Source organism: Vitis vinifera, chromosome 2 (assembly GCF_030704535.1).
Source record: "Vitis vinifera cultivar Pinot Noir 40024 chromosome 2, ASM3070453v1".
In the NCBI taxonomy this organism is placed as follows: domain Eukaryota; kingdom Viridiplantae; phylum Streptophyta; class Magnoliopsida; order Vitales; family Vitaceae; genus Vitis; species Vitis vinifera.
Window position 1 is genome coordinate 3,464,656 of NC_081806.1, and position 20,323 is coordinate 3,484,978.

Here is a 20,323-nt window from a genome sequence, read left to right on the forward strand (position 1 = left end):
TTTCTCATTTATTAATATATTTTTATTTTTATTAAAAAATAAATAAACAAAATATGATTGGATGAATATAAGAAATTCTTATATATACATTCGTTTAAAAAAAATTAATATTTTTTAATTTTTTATTTATAAACTTTAAAGTGAAAGTAATATTTTATTTTATATTTAAAAAGTTAAAAATTAAAAATATATATATATTAAAATAAATTTTTATTTAAAATTATATATAATCATGATAATGTGAGTAGGACAAACTCATACTCAAATTCATCCTAAACACATTTAAGAATTTTAGAAAATTTTCATTTTCGTTAGGAGTGAAGCGATTACTTGAAAAAAACCCGACCATTGTCATCCTTATCCTATGTAATATAAGTTTTGTTATATTTATTCAATAATGTTGAAGACATTATAACCTCAAATAAATAATTTAAAATAAGAGAGTTTTAGTTATGTTGAACCAATGCATCACCTAAATCCCATACTTATCAAATATTAATATCTTATGTTTCCCATTTTTAACATCTAATGTTTGAGATTGAAGGAACTTAATAGGTGAAAAATATGAAGTATCCTATTCGTTGAGCGTCTCAGTCATTAACCTAAAAGTGGTACTGCACACGCACAATATTTTCTCTATCCTTTGACCGACAGCCACGCATTGAGGTCGTAAAATAATATGATACGGTTGAGTGTAAGCAACCAAACCCTTTGCGAATCTCACTTCCTTCTTTCAAAGCTCAACCCGATGGCGGCAAAGCCTAAAATCGCCATTTAAGGGAATAGACAGGGGTATTTTCGGGATAAAGTGGATAAACCTCGCCAGCCCGCTAGCCAATCCCACGCCTTTCCTTCACGAAGCAGTGAAGCACAACAGAACAAAATTTCATTTCCCAAATATGCCCTCTGTTCCCCTGCAGTCTCACCTCATTCGCTCCCCTGGGCTGGCACTGCCACGTGGCCAACACTCTTTACTGTCACGATTCGTGCAGAAAATAATATACAAACGACAGTGACGTAGAACATAGAAGGGCGTGGCGACCATTCCAATAAAACGACGCGTTTTGAGCTCCGGGTGCACCTCAACATTCCCATGGCCGCCGACGACGTGTACAGGGCCCTGATGGATCGGTTTCGGAGCTTGGAGCAGAGCCAGGCGAATATGAGAGCCCAGTTGGAGGTGCTGATGGAGGAGCGGAGCAAGGAGGAGAAGGACGGCGGCACTCTGTGGCCGGACAGCGGATGGGGTCACGTTCCGGGGTATTTCTCCGGCGGGGGTCCGTGCCGGAGTGTCTTGGATTCAATGGGTCACTCTGTTTATGCGTTCACGCCTTGGTCTGGGGAGATTTTTTTCTGGTATATATCAAATACCCATTTGAAATAGCTTGTTGCTTCATTGATTCTTGGTTAATATTTTTATTTTCTTCTCCACTCATGATCTTTTCTTGATGTTCCTGGTGGATTTAGCATAGAGTAGTTGATGTCTGAATTGTTTTGATGAGACTGATGCATAAAGATGTTTGGTTTCATGCTAATTATAGCGAAACATATGCGGAGGAACGCATATGTTTGAAGGTGAAGCCTCGAATAATGAAAACTGAATTGGAAGTTTAATTTAAAGCTTGTTTGAAGGTGGAACGCTTATATATTTTCTATGTTTAATTGAATGGCTCTACCCGGAGGAACAGTATTTGTAGTATTTGCAATATGGCCAGTTGTTCATTTGAAGGTTTCTTTCCATTGAATCAATTAGACCTTCTCCTTGTTTTTTTCTCTTCCTTTTCATTTAGTTGGATTAACATGAACATGCTCATAATACCAAGGTTTAGACACATGATGAAGGAACTTGACAAGAACATTTGGAACAAAAAGCCCAACCAGGCTCAAGCCTTGAGGTGAATGTTAATAACTTGGGTATCATGGCTTATATCTCTAGGTTCACTATATGTTTGATCCATGTTCACTGCATATTATAAGGGGGTCCTTGTCATGATTGTGAAACTGGATAATCTAACTTATTTCTTTTTACTTCTGGCTTGTTCAGAAGATTTTGTTTTGTTTGTTTGTTTTTAATATTTGATGCATCTAGGGGATCTGTGGATATCTTATGAAAGTAGTAGGTATGCATTTTTATCCGGATTGAATCTATAATGGAGCCATATAAGAAAATGAGACTCATTACCAAGAATAAGGTGTAAGATCAGCTCAATGCTTCTTGAATTGACACAATTTTAGATTTTAGTGTCATACATTGATGGTCATGGCTGGCATCTTCTGGAAATTTTTTTGTTTAGGATGATGAATTTGTACTTCCAACGTTACTTTGAATACAGTTGAAGAATTTGATTTAGAACACAAGTTCGTATTTTTATTTTTCTGTTCTCGCTTGTAGGTATCTACAGGGCCATTAATTTACACATTATCTTGTGTGGTTCAACAATTTTATTTTATTTTATTTTATTTTTTGACGCAAAAGCAAAAAATTTGAAATTTGAATTGATGATTGAGCACATGTTTTGAAGAGCTTTAATCTGAATTTTCTGAAATTTGTGCCATTAAAAAGTTTGCTAAAATCAAGTGCTTCTTGAAAAGTCAAAGACACAACTTTCACCCGGATAAGTTTAGTGAACAACTGTTGTTTTCCCATTTACATTGTGCAAATTTTGCAATAGGGGTAAAAGCACATGCTCATTTGGTAAATACATCTCCATCTTGCTCTGGGCTCTGTAACTGCCCATGGCAACTGAGTCCAGAGGTCAATGATCTTAAGCTGTTATAGTCTTTTTTCCTTTTTTCTTTTTGGTATATTAGCTGCTATCTGTGCAGCTTCAGCCTCATGACTTTTTACTTTTAGTGGAATAAAATATATTATATTTTCAGGAATCGTTCAGCTGAAAAACTCTATGGGTGGAAGGATTGTGAGGTTCTTGGGCAAAGAGTTGTTGACGTTCTTATTGATGAAGCATATTATACACATGTTAAAAAAATCATGGAAAAGTTGACCAATGGGCAATCATGGTCAGGTCAGTTTCCTCTTAAGAAGAGGTCTGGTGAGATATTTATGGCTATAGTGACAAAAAGCCCATTATACGAGGACGGTGATTTTGTTGGTGTTATCACTGTTTCAAGTGATGCAGCTTTATTTAATAATATAACCTCTCAATATCTGAGAGCATATGAGGATCATGCTAATTGCCAACATAGAGTACGGGAGTTAAACCTGAAAAAGATTCAGTGGCAATCACAGCCACAGATTGCATCGTCTGTTTCAAATCCGGTGCTTATGTGTAACACTTCCACTTTGTTTCTATTTTCTTCTTCTGGTTCCTTCAGTTTAGTTTCTAAATGGGTGTGGTATAAATTCCTCAGGCCTCAAAAGTTCTGTCACAAAATTGTGGGGAGGATGCATGCAATCCATTTGCAAGTTCCCAAGAAAAGGGGAAGAACATGCTGGATGCCAAAGATAAGAGTTCAGAGAAGTCTGAAACACTAGTAAGCTGTTAACTTATTGGTATTTTCTACTATGTTACAATAATGAAGTAAAATGAGACAGTGGAAATTTCTCATTTTCCGGATGCAAATCCTAGGCTCCATTTTGACATCAGGAAGAGCAGAACTGACGGGTGGATCATTCCAAAGGATGAATCTGCATTTCAATTCGCTCAACCTTACAAAATTGTATTCATTTTATCTTTCACCTTTGTTTCTTAGAGTCACTTAGAAGTTAGAACTTGGGTTTTGATTTTATTCAGATAGGGAATAATTCAAAATGTAGGATATGTTTTCATTAATGATGTATGTTTGGGCTTAATCGACTTGATATGGATTGTTGGCGCACTATTATCTAATGGCTTAAGCTTTTAAGTCAAGTTTGTATCATAACATGGTATTAGAGCCTTGGTTGTCAATAGGTCAAGCTCAAATCTCACTGCATGTTTATTTCCCTGATTAATGAGCCCACACATAAGCCAAAAGAGGGCTGTTCATGAGCCAGGCCGATTCACTACCTAATAGCTTAAGTATTTGAGGGTGAATTGGTAGTTTAACAATATGGACGATGACAGGTGACAAAACTAATTGTTCAAAATATTCTTGATATTTGTGAATAATTACAGAATTGTGTCACTTTATGTTATACTGCTAGGTAATTCATGCTTAACAAATAAGCTGAGTATATTTCTGAAGTACCTTGAAATCATAGAATTTTTTTCATATTTTACCATTCAAAAATAATAATCACCAGAACAATTTTTTTTTCCTTAAATTTTATTTTTCATATAACTTCTTGTTTGAATGACATCAACACTGATGCAATTGTTTGAGATGATTGCAGGCAGCAAAGGTATTAGCGAAGTTGCGCATCAGGGGAAGTGGAAAAAATGCAAAAGAAGATGATAGAAGTTTTCAACAAAATAATTCATCCTATTCTTCAGTATGCAATGAAGTAATAAAAGAGCCAAATTATCATAGAGATGCAAAAGAATCATGTCCAAACTGCCGCAATTTTGATACCAGGTATAAGGGAGAAAATCCCAAGAAAAAAATTGTTTCCTTTGCTGCAGAAAGAGAATATTCAAATGGTAATGAGCACAGGATTCCAAATACTCCTGGAGAGGGTTCTTCCAAAGAGTGCCACAACTGTTTTGCAGTGCCCAGACTCAGATGTTCATCTCCAATATTAACCTTTCAATTGGATGCAAAGGAGTCAGAGCCAGAACTAGAGGACTTGAAAGTCCTGGGGATACAAAGTTCAGTGCAACAGCACCCAGATGTCAATCAATCTCCAGGCACAGGGGGAAGCATCAATAGCAACAATGGAAGTTCATCAAGTAAAACAGATAGTGAGTCAAGCTCAGTCTCAGATTGTGAGATTCAGTGGGAAGACTTACATTTTGGTGAGGAGATTGGCCGAGGTAGGGTGAAGAGGTTCAGTTTATGTTAAATCTTTCCTATGCTTTCATGCTCTTTTTTTCTTGAGTTCATTCTTTTTTAGCATGTGTGTTGTTGTGGGAGGGGGGATTTACAAGTGAAGATCGCTCCTAATGTCTTCTTCGATGCCATTCACTTAATAACTCAACAACAACCTATTTGTTTTATTTTGAGGCTTAATATGCTTATTTGTGCCTGCTAGTGTGAAGCTTAAATATGTTTATTTTTGTGTGTGTAGGTGCATTTGATCATGGAAAAGTAGATCTAGGAATGATTTATGAAAACTGCCATTATTCTCATGTTTGGAGCACATTCAAAAATGTTTAAATAACACACTTTGTTGGAAACATTACCCCCTTTTATGTTTGAAATTTTGATAGACTTTAGATGTTTGTGTGGCCTTTGTTTTTTAAGTTAGTCTTGAGGGTGTTTTTTTTTAGTTTTTTTGTTGAAAGCAATTCGTTTTCAGACTTTAAGTTGTTTGTTTTTCTACTTTTTCATTATTTATTATAAATTTTTGCTGAATAGAAAAAACCAAAATATTTGGCTTTTTCTAAATGGGAAAAACAACATGTTGATTTTTCTTTACTTTTTAATGCTTAATAGAAATAAAATATTACAAAAACAAACAACCTAATACTTAATACTATTAAGTATTAAAGTTCTATTTAGAGTTAAGTAAAAAAAACAAACACCACCTTAGTTTTTAGATATCTTGTCTGAATACAAAAACTCCAAAATTTTAACTATTATTTGAAATTTGAAGTCTGGATGACATCTTTGCCTTGATTTCAGACAAATTCAGTCTTATTCAAATTTCAGATAAAAAAACAAATGCCACCAAATGTCTACTACTGTTCAGAACTAACAAAAAGCGACCCTTCCTTAACCTTGTGGGAAGTTGCCTTCTAAATCATATGTTGGTCAAAGGCAAAATGCATATTTGGTATTACTGTTTTAGTAAATGTTGAGACTCAAAAACTTCAGAAAATGGGAAGCATAACATAATGCAAGCAGAAAGATTTTTGCATTCATTTTATTTGTACCTATTCATTTCCTTTTGCCTTACAGGTTCATATGCTGCTGTCTATCATGGAATTTGGAATGGATCGGTAACTTTTTAAATCTATAAATCGTCAAGTACTTATCCTGTTCAGAGGGCAGTGAATCAATATAACAATCATGATTGTTTCTGTGTTTATCAGGATGTTGCAATTAAGGTTTATTTTGGGAATGAATACAGCGAAGGGACTTTACAAGACTATAAAAAAGAGGTATTTAGAACTTTTCAGTGAACATCTGTTTGATTGTAAGTGTTGTCAGTGGTCAGAAGTCCAGATCCTGAGACCCAAATTCTTCAGATTGATATAATGAGGAGATTGAGACATCCAAATGTATTGCTTTTCATGGGAGCAGTATATTCACAAGAGCGACTTGCCATTGTTACAGAGTTGTTACCCAGGTAGAGAAGCATCTCTCATGTTGCTAAGGTGTGCTTAATGTTTAATAGGATGGGTTGGTGAAACCTACTTAGAGCTTGTTTGGCAGTGATTCTAGGAAGTGTTTCTAACATTTCTAACACTTCAAAGCAATTCTTTTGATAAAAATTTTCAAGTGCTAGAAAAGTTAGAAACGTTTACTAGAATCACCACCAAACAGATTCTTAATATGATATTCCAATGGCTCATTAGAATGTTTTTTTCCCCTCTTTGAATGTTTATAGCTTTTGTTGATACAGTTTGCCTATTGTCAACCCACAAATCTCATGTTTGTGCATATTCTGGTATGTTGTTCCTTTTATAGAGAGATGTCGTGCAGTTGGATTAATTTTGTTTTAATGGTCCAGGGGAAGCCTCTTCAGAGTACTTCACAAAAGCAATCAGGTCTTAGACATCAGGCGGCGTCTCCGGATGGCTCTTGATGTTGTATGTTTTCTATTTAAATGCATGAGCTTCTTCTTTTACTAGTTTTTGGAAAAATTTCAAAGAACACTTTCATAAATGCCTAGACAAGTAAAAAATTCTCAATACAAATCTCAGTCAGCTGACAATACCTTTAAGACAAATTCACCTCCCTTCCAGTGGAACTTTAAGCGCAAATAGAAATGAAAGGCAAACAATCTCCAGGGTATTAAGGACTCAGAACCGCTATTACTGTTTGTGGGATTTGCACAACCTGAAAACAACATGAACTCCGAAAGGAAAGAACAAGAATGCTCTGAAAACTAGAACACAAAAGATTGTTTTGTAGAACACGCACACCCAAAGGAATGAAAATTGCAGATGATAACAAATGCCTAAGACTATATCTGTTTATTTAGATGTTGAAGAGGTGGAAAAAGACAGCCTTTCATGATTCAGAAGACTCATCCATAACTGGAGTTGCATCAATTAGATACTCCCACTTGATTAGTCACACCTTTTTATGCATACCAAAGCTATTCATGACAAATCATCTCTCTTTGTGGAGATGGCTGTTCATGTCATATTCGTAATGTCACTTCCTCATAAAAGTTGTGACTAAGAATAGGTCTTACATCCACTCTCTCTCTCTCACACACACACACCAGAATCAATGGATATGCTGTAACTTTTGAGTTAGAGATTAAATTTATACCTTTTTTTTCTGACTGCAGGCTAGAGGTATGAATTATTTGCATCACAGGAATCCACCAATAGTACATAGAGACCTGAAATCTTCAAACCTGCTAGTTGACAAAAATTGGAATGTCAAGGTACTATCTCCTAGTAAATTTCTTAAAATGATTTTGGTAGATTGAACATTTTACAAGTTGCTTAGAGAAGTTACATAATTTCTTTTTATCAGGTTGGTGACTTTGGTCTGTCAAAGTTGAAGCACACTACTTTCTTGACTGCAAAATCTGGAAGAGGAACGGTAATGATTTTGATCTTGTTTGTCTTCAAATCTTATTTGCAAATTCTGCTTATTGCAAGCACATTTGATATTAATATGCATTGTTGCTGTTGTGGATTTCATTTCATCTCTGCTTTTGTGTGTGCAATGAATTTTTCCAGTGCACTATCTTGACTTTTTCTTCCCTAATGCAGCCTCAGTGGATGGCTCCTGAAGTCCTCCGAAACGATCCTTCAAATGAAAAGTGATCTCCTGAAACCGAGCTTGAAAAGCCCCTATAAATGGTTTAACAATTTCTCTTCATTCTCCCTTTGTGGAAAGGAGAATTGCTCAATGGACCTGAATTCTTCAAGATCTAGGGATCCTAGCCCCTCTCTTTTCATAGAATAGAAAGAAGTTCTCCATCTTTTTGAATCCACTCAACTTACCATGTGGATGGTTTATGATTCAAAAGTCAGTTATTCTGATTAATCGGGAACTTTCTTTCTTTACATCCTGGTCATAATTTTTGGAGTCAGTAGACCATCTGCAGTTAACAATTAGAAGGGGCAGACTCTTTTTTTCTTTTTTCCCACCATTTTTTTTTTTCTCAGGTGGCAATCACGCACAACATTTGGCTAATGCATATATGTCATTTTTCATTCTGAACAGGTCTGATGTGTTCAGCTTTGGGGTCATCCTGTGGGAACTCATGACTCAGTCCATTCCATGGGTCCACCTGAATTCCTTGCAGGTTTCTCTCTCTCCTTCTCTCCCTCTCTCATGAACTTGTTCCTTTAAGTCTTCAAAAGCTCCACTAACCCTATCCCATTCCATTTGGAAGGTTGTTGGAATTGTAGGCTTCATGGATAGAAGGTTAGATCTTCCAGAAGGCCTTGATCCCCGAGTTTCATCCCTTATCCAAGACTGCTGGAAAACGTATGCTTCTACCTCCTACTTATTCAATTCCATTCCACATTGGAGCATGCAAGTCACTGAAACTAAACCTCACTTTCTTACTTATAAAATGCAGCAACCCAGAGCAACGTCCATCGTTTGTAGACTTAATTCATTGCGTGACATCTTTAATCCAGACATTTGCAACAGAATCCGTCCAGGAAGCTCGGGGCCTTAATTTGCATGTGGTTTAAACTCGTCAAAATGGGCTTAAGACAGTAGGAGAACAAACAGACATAGCAACCTAGTGTAGAAACACGGTTGACACGTGAAAGTTTTGTCTTTGCATGGGGTGGAGTGTTGAAACTTCATAGTTGGGAGGCAAAATGGTGCTGCTCTGAGAAGAAATGACTGTAACAGCTCACTCTAGAGTGTGTTTTGTTGTGGATATATAACCTTTATACCATACAGAAATAATGTAAAATAGCTTGACCCCTGTACAACGCTGCTCAATGTGACATTCCATGGGCCTCAATGCAATGGCACCAACTCAGTTTATCAGCTTCCAGCCCCTTCCAGCAAGGAGATGATCATCCTTACATTAGAGTTTTCATTACTTGTTAGTGTGAGAGACCCCTTTGCTTACTGTTGAAAGGAAGAATTTGTATCGGACTTTGGGTTGGTAAAGTTTGATACGATTTGTCACTCCAACTTGAATTTGATATTTTTTTTTTGTAGATTTGGGTCGAGTATAATTGTGTTTAAATTGAATTCATATTGAACTACAAGAATTGTTTAATAAATAACGTTCTTTTTCTCAACACTATAGCATAAATTTAACCTGATATTTAATAATCATATTGATTAACTTAATTATAAACTGTGAATATGTCAAATTAAGAAGTTATTCATATTGATTTAGGCATGATATTACTCAATCCAATTATTAAATACAAGAATTAACTCTTAATAATTAGGTCATATTTTAATATTGTGCATGGGTTAACCTGTTTAGTCGAGTGTTTGAGTTTTGATAGGACACAAATTCGACTCATTAACATAAATTGTCACCTCTAAGCACATTATAATTAGAAAAAATGGTTAAGCAATATATGTTTTTATTTCCTCTAATAAACCCTAAAGGAATACAATCCTTGAAGAAGGGTGTTGGAATGCATGGCATGTGTGGTTGTGGGCCAAGGCCACTTAATTAAATCAATAAATTCAAATAATCTTTTATGATCCAACATAAATTCTCAACCCTTCTTTCTTTTTATTTCCATTAAATGTCAAACAAGCAGCAGTGTACTCTACACAGCTGTTCCTCCAATGGAGGATAAGAGCAAACCGTGCCCAGCATTAAAATTTAATGAAAGCAGGCAGGCTCCTCTCTACTAATACTTCACCTCCATCCTTTACACATCCACCACTCATTCATTGCCCTCCTTCAACAAACCACACAGGGGCAGGACCCCCTCTTCTGGTACATGTTTTTACTGAAATTAAATTAAATTAAATTAAATGTTGAAATTCAATTCATATCATTCATTGCCAATTTGCCACACATATCCGAAAAAAGAAGAGAGAAAAAAAAATTATCCATTAATTGCGGCTCCTATAATGAGGATGCGTTACAAAATTTATGAACTTTTATTTGTACGTTGAGATGTGGAATCAAACTTTTTACCTAACTTTTGTGCTCCATTCTCATTAAATTTCAAGTACACTTTCACATGCTACAAGTAAACAAATGTTACACCACATTCCTCAACCAATATTCATTATACGAATATAGACTATATAGACTAAAAAGGTGTTCACGGCTTTAAAACAAATAAATTGACAATTTCGGATCTTTACAGTTTTAAAATAGATAAACAAATAATGTCATTTGAAAACATCAAGGTTGAAGATTAACTTTGATATTATTTCTAATTGTGTAAATATTATCTATTTTGAGTTAAAAAAATAATTAAAATTTTAAAAAAACATTTATAATATGAAGAAAAGATTATAATTTTTCTCCCATCGGATTTTAGATATCATAAGACTTGCAATTGAAAATTATAAGAGGTAAAATATTTTCAATAATAATTATTAGAGTTTGATATCCTGAATTCTATTTTATCCAATTTGAAAAACTAATGGTGTGATATATATGGTGAAATTATAATTATAAGAGTTTTTTTAAAGTCTTGTAGTGATAATAAAAGGATTGAATTAATAGTTTTAGGGTTATGATGATTATGTTTTTTTTTTTTATATATACAGTGATTTTTTTTTTCCTCCTTTTTATCTAATATTATTTTTTTAGGTAGATTTATGTGTTTTTATTATAATAATCAATAAAACTATTTTATAAAAGTTTAATGGTTTCTTTATTAAAATAGTATGAACACGTCAAGAATTACGAACAATAATAACAAAAACTATTTTTTATTTTGGAAGTCAATGAGGCCCCATTCCACTTCCTAGACCGCTAGAATAAACGACGTCGTTGAGGTTAGGGCGTACGAACATGCAATGCTTACTGTGGCACGACATCAGGGACAGCAAAGTGGAGATGCAGCCCAATAAATGCATAGAATGTGTGATTCATAAAAGAAGAAGAAAAAGCTACTTTTCACATTGGGCGCCCAACGTGGCCGGTTTGACCGAGCCAAACTCCGCCTGTTCCCACCCCCAGTCTAACCATGTGGTGGACTGGTTTGACCCCCACCTCACCCACCTCTGACCCACTGGACACACCTGGGTCCCACTACCCAATTTTACATCACGTGTCGCGATCACAGTGGCTGAAGTTGAGGGCAGCTGTTGGGAAAGTGGAAAAGGAGTGGCTGAGTGGAAGGTGGATGTCGGTAAAGATATGCATGTAGATTCATGGTGATGTGGAGTGGAGGTCGTTGCTGCGTATCTGCCGTCCGATTTGAAGAATCCGAATGCACCGACTCCGGTACTTCGTCATGTTTGACCATGTGATTCCCTTTTCTAAAGGCCGCCGCCTCGTGCCGTACTCCATCAATCACCCAGCATTCACGTGCTCTCCGGCGCTCATCAGGAGCGAAAACTTTTGGGCGTTTTTGGAGAGCGATATGAAATCATGTCTTGTCTTTTTATCTTATTCTTAATAATAAAAATACTCAAATTATATACATTGTATGATCCGATTAGTAATTAAATTTATTTAATTTTTATTTAGTCGAATGTTTAAATAAAATCTATCACTATGAATTATATGTCGGGGAATCTTTTGCTCATCACATCTTAAAAAGTTACCTTGTTGGATGACAAAGACAATGACGCCAAAATAGTCCATGTTCAACTCATTGCTATATCAAATATGCACGCCAAAACATATGTCTTCTAATCAAAGTCATATATAAATCCATACTTCTTCAAAATCATTCGAGTATCAATTATATCTGCTTCCCAGTCAATTGGTCCACAGCATCATATTCCTAAAAAAAACAAAAAAGGATGATAGACTGCTTCTATCATCTACCCACATGTAAATCCTACGTGGGATGTAATTATTGATGACTTGTACGTCGATAAATTTTAGAAAATGGAAAAAATAAAAATATATATAAAAAAAGAAATTATTGTAACAGGCTGACAGCAACCCACAGGTCAAGGATACAGAGGGTAGGGAAGCAAGGCAAGAGGGCCGAGGGGGGCTCCCCCACAGTCCAACCGAGCCTGTGAAGAGGAAGGTCTGTGTGAGATCCTAGACTTGGATACCTTCACCTACTCACACTCTCGTTTCCAATCTTTCTCGATAACGTGCAACACATACTTAAACCCGGTCTATCATCATAGCCGTACGGACACTAATAGACTAAGACTGTAGTCTACACACCTGCGGTCAAAGAAATCCGCTTCAATCACTCTAAAACGACATCGTTCCCACACCAAGGTCTCGTGAAATTCACCCTATCCATGGGGGGAAATATCGTTTTCAGGGAGATCTGAGCATCATCCCAATTCCCATGTGGTGGCCCAGTACCATGAAGTGTATGTAAATGGAAGGTGATGGTAAATTTGGGAGCCTAGCAGGGGTAGAATGGTAAATAGGAGGGGGTTGGGGGTTAGCGAGCACATCCATATCTGGTCTCTTTTTGTTTCAGTGGGTTCAGAAGGAAGCAGTGGAACTGGAATCAGATCAGAAGAAGAGATGGGTGGGAGGTTAGGGCCCGTATGGGTTCATCCTTCCACTTCCACATGGGTGCGTAGACTGTGGCGTTGGGTTGCATCCCTACTGCCACTCATTGTTACTGTTGGCGGTTAGTCTCACTGAGTTACTTTGGAAAATGGGTTCTTGTTTTTTTCTTTTCTTCTCTTTTTTGGGAAACAGGGCTTTTTGGATTTTTTTTATTTTTTTTATTTTTTTATTTTTATTTTTTTGTGGGTTTAGTGACATGCATTATATTATGGGCATTTATTAAGTTTGGTAGATTGAAGGACTCACATCACTTCAATAAAAACTTGTTAATATCCATTTACTTTATTAAGAAGTAAATAAAATCTAACATATTAAAATATATATATATTGATTTTTTATTCAATAAAAAATTTAAGAAATAAATAAAAAATTAATAAAAAAAATTAAAAATTAAATATTTTGATTTTTAATGTTCAATCAAAAATTTAAAAAATGGATAATAAATTTAAAAAATCTCAAATATGATTTAATTATTAAATAAATAATAAATCATATAACTTATTCAATAAATAAATCAAATGAGTTAGGTGGTAATTTGTTTTTCACTGAATAGAAAAAAATTAAAATATTTATTTATTTTTATTTAGTTAAAAATAAGATATTATATTAATTAATATAAGTAAAATAAATTTATTATCGATAGATTCAATTTAATTATATTGATTGATATTAAATAGTTACTTTTATCTATAAAAAAAAACATTCACTCAAAAAACAAACATCACCTTACTTTTTGAATCGATCTAATTAACCTTTTGATATAACATGTTTATAACACAATAAATCTATTTATTTAAAATAAAATTTTAAATGAATCAAATATGGATTAAATAAGTTTATTAAGATTAAATTATTATAAGATAAATATTCTATTTATTAAATATTTAATTCGAATTTGATTTAAATATAAATATATTTAATCCAAACCTAGTGAAATAAATGGAAAATCATATCAACCTTACATTGATTGAGCCTATAGTCTATGTGGTGGATTGAGTATGCTCATTGGAGCCTTGTTTCCTTGATTGTATCAATTTGGTAGGAAAGAGGGACTGCACGCGCCACGACGAGAGTAGGATTAGCAGTCTCGCAATCTATTCTCATAATTCATTTTTATTTTCTTGTTCACAAGCTGGACCCTATATTTTCCGTATTTATACATTCACAAGTATTTATCTCCCACTCCACGGGCGGACCACGGCCTCTCTCATTTCAGTCTCTCTTTCTTATGCTTCTGGAAATGCGACCTCAAGTTCAACTCCCAAAACCGCTAGCGGTTTACCGGCACTGACAAATGGGTAAAGCATCCAAGTGGTTTCGTGGACTCCTCGGCCTGAAGAAGACTGATTCACCGGCGCCGACCCCGGCTCCGGCACCAGCTCGCCTGGACAAGTCGGTGAAGCGGAGGTGGAGTTTCGTGAGATCATACAGAGAGAAGGATCACACCAGACACGCTAATGACCGCAGAGGAGCCCTGTACGGAGAGCCGCATCCGCCTTCGGCGTACGCAGACGGTGTTGATCCGAACAAGCACGCGATTGCAGTTGCGGCTGCCACCGCTGCGGTAGCGGAGGCCGCCGTAGCTGCAGCTCAGGCCGCTGCGGCGGTGGTGAGGCTCACCAGTAGCGGGAGGTCAGCGGCTCCCTCGGCGTACGTTAGCGCTGGCTTCTCGGCGCGAGAAGAGTGGGCTGTTATAAAAATTCAATCTCTTTTCCGTGGTTACCTGGTTGGTACTCTGCTTTTCTTCCTCTTCGTCAATGCTTTATCAATTGGCCTTTGAATTTCGACAAAATTTCTAAAATGCCATAGCATTACAGTCACTTTAGCTGTGGTTGAAGAGGCCGACAAAGTATCACTGCTCTCTTCTCTCATCTGCTTCTTCCTCTCTGCTTCCCAAACTCTGAAGCTATGATGGGGTTTCTGTTTTGAAAACAAATGTTTCTCTGAATCCGTCGATAGGAGAATCTGCTTTTTTCTGTTGCGAATCCAAACAATATTTGTCTTTATTTTTTATTTTTTAAAAGCACTTCATTTGTAATGTTTGTTTTGATTATCAGATTGATATCTTCAGTGCTTTCACTTTCTGAAAAAAAAAAAAAATTTGGGTTCAGCGTAAAATAGATTTTTTTCCATTAAGGCAGCGTTTCGCTGCTAGTCTCGGGAAAATCAATATGGCCGAGGCGGAAGCCGCAGATACAGTGACCACCTCTTCCTTCTGTGTGTCGGTTAGATGCATCAGTTCTTGAGCCTTCTTGACGACGTCGTTTAGCAGGTTGGGCAGTGAGATGAGTTGTTCATCTTCGTCGTTTTCTCAAAACCACAATAACTAAAAAATGTTTGAGTACCAAACAGGGCATTTACTTTTTCCAATAATAGTCCTATTAATTATTGGATTCTTACTCCACACTGACCACCACCAGCACCTAATTGGAAGAGGACGGGAGGATGGTTGGGTTGGTGATGGCTAACCTGCACCGATAGGTAGGCATCGAACCCCGTGTGGACCCTCCTCTCAATGTTTTCCCAATCGGTTTATTTTGCAATATTTCCGTTGTGATGGCGCTTTCACCATTGAAGATTCAGAATCCTTCTCTGTACATCGAGTTAATGATCTTGAGTCGGAGGCTGATTGCGCCATTTACTTCCTATTCTGGGATCAGTTCTGTAATTACGCCCTCTCTACCCTCCCCAATTTTAATGGCCCTATTTATTCAATACAGTGAGGATGAGTTCAGTCTTGACTATTTAATTTCTGGGCACAAATTGAATCCCATAAATGCCCTATATTTCGCCAAAAATTACAATCATGTTATTGTATTATGTGTTGAAATAGTGATGTCGTGGCAATTAAAAAGCGATAAATCTTTTTTTGGAATTGGGTGAGCAAGAGTTGAAGTCAGTCTCTCCCCATAGTTTACATTTTTGGGGCTTTGGGTGCAGCGAGGCAATTGTTGGGTTGTCTGGATCACCACAAACATAGGTACCGTATGTGTTTCTTAAAGAGTATTTGTATGTCTTTTTGGGAAAAAGCTGGGGTTGGCTGATTACTTTAGTAGAAGCTAGACTCAGGCTCGTGCATTGCTTTTCTTTCTTGTGTAGGACGGCTAGTGAGATGTCATTGTCTTCTTCAATGTCAGACTTTCACTGAGAGACTATGTTATGAGAGAGAGAGAAAATGGTTTCTCCAAGGCACCTCTTTTTACCTTGCAATTTTCATATTATCGTGTGCAAGGGCTTTTGCTTGGCGCCATCATTTTAGAAAGTGCCATTCAATTTAAATTCAATTTAAAGATGTTCGATACATTATCCAGTGTGGTAGTGGCACATTGTTGCTGAATTGTCTTGTTATTGTCTCTGACCTCTGACTTTATCAGATGCTTGATTGCTTTATGATTACAATCGGGTTTTGTTTACTTACCTTTGTGGGTGTTCTTGTAGGCGAGAAGGGCATTGCGAGCATTGAAAGCATTGGTGAAGCTACAGGCATTGGTGAGAGGCCACATTGTGAGGAAGCAAACTGCAGATATGTTACGACGCATGCAAGCTTTGGTGAGAGCTCAAGCTCGAGCACGCGCGGGACGAGCCCAGATTTCTGAATCATCACATTCAAGTGGCAAGTCTTCTCAATTCCACCACCCTGTAAGCAAAAAATTCAACTTTCCCTCCATGTTATTTAAATTTAAGTTTATTCAGTTGTCTCTTTCAGTGGTTTCTTTTACTAGTAAAGCTCTATACTTTATGGACCTTTGTAGCTTAGAGACTTTTTCTTATATAGCATAACTTTTCAATGATGTCTCGATCCTTGTTTTGAAAATTTGAAGTCATCCTTGTTAGAAAATATGATAAGGTGGTTGAAAGGCACCATGTGACGCAGAAATTTTAGACATGAAAAGTAGATGAACTGGATTTAGAGTAAATATTGTAATTAATTTATTATATAAAGCACTTTATATGTGTAATCATTTGAAGAGGGTTTTCTTAATTTCTTTGCATAGGCAGATTTTAAAATTTTTAAATATAATAATATTGTCAATTATTTGTAAGTCAACTGCTTTTCTGCAACGATAATGTGTGCATGGTTTCATTCCGCCAATCACGGGAAATTGAGTCAAGATGATTTTAGCAGTTACCTGTTACTTTAGAATGAAGAACAGGATATGATTCAACCATTACGTTTTAGTATTACAAACCAAATATATCTTCTGTATGGCAGGGCCCTGCAACCCCTGAAAAGTTTGAACATGCCATTCGGGCAAAGAATATGAAACAAGACCAGTCTTCTATACTCAAGGTATGTGCTGTCATTTTTGGATTGGTAAGTGCTATATAAATGTAAAAACAATTTCCACTGAATGCTACTCCAACAAATACAGAGAAATAGCTCAAAGGCGAGTGGCAGGAACATCATTGATCAAGACAAAACTCACTTGAGTAGGAACTGGTCAGACCGTAGACTGGATGAAGGATCATGGGACCAACAAGGGTCCTCAATAAGAGCCGGTCCAACAGATGATGAAAAGAGTGACAAGATACTGGAAATTGATACAGGGAAACCCAATTTCACTCCTAAACGCAGAAACCTGTTTCAATCTTCTCATCATGGTGTGGCTTCAGATCAAATTAGTCATAGCTTTACTACTTCAAAAGATTCAACAACTCATCAAACAGTTCCCAGTCCATCATCTTGTGAAGTTCAATCTTTAAGCCCTTTGAAATTCTGTCAGGAGGTTGAAGAAGGCTCCTTTTGCACTGCTGATAATAGTCCACAATTCTATTCGGCATCATCAAGAGCTGGTAGTTCAAGGAGAGGTCCCTTCACTCCCACCAAGAGCGATGGCTCAAGAAGCTACCTGAGTGGTTACTCAGACCATCCAAACTACATGGCTTACACAGAATCCTCGAAGGCTAAAGTGAGGTCTTTCAGTGCCCCAAAACAAAGGCCTCAATACGAAAGATCTAGTTCAACAAAGAGGTATTCTGTTCATGGATTTGGTGATTCAAGGTCAAATGCACAAAGGGTTTCTGCAATGCATGCCAACTTCACCAGCAAAGCTTATCCTGGATCTGGACGCTTGGATAGACTTGGAATGCCAATAAGAAGTGAAGCTTTTGGTCTCAGTGGTGGGTTTAGCAACAGCAGATATTAGAATTAAGTTTGAAGGATTTTGGTTTTTTTTCTTCTTTTTTTTGTTAATCTAGTTTATCTTCTAATCTGGCTAACTAATGTATTTAGTAACACTTGTTTTGTCTATTGTTAAGGGAAGGTAAGAGTTGAGAGTTTTGTTTGTGAATCAATGTCTTAGGGTTACTCTTGAATCTGACTCAATATTAAGAACTCTGTAAGTGCCTTTGTAGTAAGTAGATGCTACTTCAAGTATTGTACTCAACATCACTCATGAAATCCTGCCCAAAAGGTGTTGGGATAATCAAGTTCTTTTGCTTCCTTTTCTTTTGAACTTCGGGTTATTTAACGTAATAATATGCGATATGATTGAGCTGAATCCGTGGTGCAATTTCAGACTCAATTTTCTCTCTTGAAATATTGAATCATTGATGAATTAGAAAAAGGTTGGTTTCAATGGGAGTAGGCCAAAAACAGAATTATTCTTTTTTGGGGCATATATGGACTGCAAAACAAAGCACTCAAATGGAGGACTGCCCCCTTTTCCCCACATCACTCTAGACCACTTTGAAAATGTAGTTCCACTTTTCTCCTTTTTCCTTTTAATCACTAATGAGTCATGGCAGTTAGGGTTAGGGCCACCCCACATGGCGATGGCATCAAATAGCAGGGAAAATTCTCTAGTTTAAAAGGCAAAATGTCGGTGAAAGGTCCTTCAATGCTGACTATAGATGCCGGTCTACTTACGTTCCTCCCTTGCATTCCTTCAATCAATGCTTGCATTAATTTTTTATTAATGAATGCCTTCACTTTGTTCTTAATCTAGCAAAATATTTAATGAATCTTTGGGACTCACACTATGCTATGATTTCAACCCATCAACCACCGGAGGGAGACTATTTCTCCAAACATTTGATATAGTATATGAAAGTTTCTTCTTATATTCTTTTTCAACTTCATTAGTAGTTACCATTACATGAAAACACTCCTTAATATATGACTACTATAATTGATTTGTTGATGGCAAACATGCCCTAGAGATGAAGTGTGGGGCATCTCAAGAGAATTTTAGGAGAGAGAGGGGGGGGGGGGGGGTGTGCAATAATGGACAATTGAACAAGACCCACATGCCCATTTAGCCTCAAAACCCATTACAAGATGGATGGAGAAGGACAATACGTAGTGGGCTTGGTAGGGTACTTGTCCTATTAAATGTCCTCATACTTCTCAGTACCACATGGGTTGTGTACATTTGCATTAAAAGGGACATTGAAACTTGTAAGAGATGGACCCTTTGGTTTTCATAGGATATTTCATAACCAAGGATATACAGCTACCTTCCTTCTCCCTTTATTTCTCTATTTGGCTATTATTTAATAAAACATGGGATGCCATAGAAGAGCCATTTAATTCAAAGGCACGGTTATGAGCCTTCTGACTTTTATGCCAACCTACATCCATGAGGACTAGAATGTAAGAGTTGTTCTTTTCTGTACTTGAAAACAAAAAACATAAAAAATTTGTTCGAAAAAGGAGATATGATTTTGTGTTTTCAAAAACCATTTTTTTGAAAACAATAAAAAAATATTTTCATTGTTTTTTCACTATTCAAAATATTAAATTATTTTTCATGTTTTTTTAATTGTTTTTTATGTTTCTATAAAGGTAAACTTCATCCAACTACCACACTTACACCTATAAACCCTTTCTTCTTATTTAAATTATTAAAATTAATATACTTACACACGGTGATAAAATCATCTTTTGTTTTAAGAAAATTATAACTAATGTAAAAATTTAAATTTTTTTTTATTAAATTTAAATGAACTGTGCATATGAAATTTATTTATATATTTATAATATCAAGTTAACGAAATAAAACACTTTATTAATTAAAAAAAACTTTCAAACATGTTTTTTGTTTTACTTATCTTAAATTTTTTTTATTAATTCAACCAAATATATCTTTTTTGTTTTTTAGAACAAAAACTGTTTTCCAGAATTCAGTTCCCAACACAATTTTTTTTTTTTTTTTAAACACAAAAAACTGTTCTTAAAAATTTCAAAACAATTTTCAAAAACAGCAATCAAAGAGGTCCTAACTTTGTAGTAGGTTTTATTAATTTCATATTTTCCTTTACTTCAAGTTTCATTTGAATCTTTTTCCTATTGAGAGTATTTTCTAATAATACGGTGATTAATATTTTTTTATTAACAAACAATTATAAGTAGCTCTAATATTGTCAGTAAAAATGTTTTTTAGGCAATAGTACCTTATTTGGTCATGGCTTTGTAGCATG

The 20,323-nt window shown here is 35.9% G+C and overlaps 2 protein-coding genes across 3 annotated transcripts; both read left to right on the plus strand.

Moving 5' to 3' along the window:
- Positions 1–1,035: 1,035 nt before the first annotated feature.
- LOC100244444 (probable serine/threonine-protein kinase SIS8) lies at positions 1,036–9,390 on the plus strand. 2 transcript variants are annotated; one of them, XM_002276653.4, is made up of 14 exons: positions 1,036–1,356; positions 2,881–3,277; positions 3,370–3,492; positions 4,334–4,913; positions 6,001–6,041; positions 6,135–6,203; positions 6,291–6,391; positions 6,776–6,854; positions 7,565–7,663; positions 7,756–7,824; positions 7,998–8,047; positions 8,455–8,536; positions 8,627–8,721; positions 8,816–9,390. In XM_002276653.4, exons 1-14 carry the CDS (start codon positions 1,094–1,096, stop codon positions 8,931–8,933), a joined length of 2,166 nt encoding a protein of 721 aa, XP_002276689.1. In that variant the 5' UTR covers positions 1,036–1,093; the 3' UTR covers positions 8,934–9,390. The 2 variants fall into 2 exon arrangements, with proteins under 2 accessions (XP_002276689.1, XP_019081313.1); XM_019225768.1 differs by lacking the exon at positions 2,881–3,277 and having other exon boundaries at positions 1,139–1,356.
- A 4,678-nt stretch (positions 9,391–14,068) lies between these two features.
- On the plus strand, positions 14,069–18,288 carry LOC100254717 (protein IQ-DOMAIN 22). Its single transcript, XM_002276615.5, has 4 exons — positions 14,069–14,627; positions 16,340–16,540; positions 17,115–17,192; positions 17,275–18,288. The coding sequence occupies exons 1-4, from the start codon at positions 14,196–14,198 to the stop codon at positions 18,046–18,048; spliced, it is 1,485 nt and encodes a 494-aa protein (XP_002276651.1). The 5' UTR covers positions 14,069–14,195; the 3' UTR covers positions 18,049–18,288.
- The last annotated feature ends 2,035 nt before the right edge of the window (positions 18,289–20,323 follow it).

Bases quoted from the DNA above. Each gene is read 5' to 3' on its own strand.
- LOC100244444 (XM_002276653.4), top strand. From the start codon at position 1,094: ATGGCCGCCGACGACGTGTACAGGGCCCTGATGGATCGGTTTCGGAGC. The intron at 6,042-6,134 runs GTAACTTTTTAA...TGTGTTTATCAG, and splicing joins ATGGAATTTGGAATGGATCG to GATGTTGCAATTAAGGTTTA. The intron at 8,537-8,626 runs GTTTCTCTCTCT...TCCATTTGGAAG, and splicing joins TCCACCTGAATTCCTTGCAG to GTTGTTGGAATTGTAGGCTT.
- LOC100254717 (XM_002276615.5), top strand. From the start codon at position 14,196: ATGGGTAAAGCATCCAAGTGGTTTCGTGGACTCCTCGGCCTGAAGAAG. The intron at 14,628-16,339 runs GTTGGTACTCTG...GTGTTCTTGTAG, and splicing joins CTCTTTTCCGTGGTTACCTG to GCGAGAAGGGCATTGCGAGC. The intron at 16,541-17,114 runs GTAAGCAAAAAA...TCTGTATGGCAG, and splicing joins CTTCTCAATTCCACCACCCT to GGCCCTGCAACCCCTGAAAA.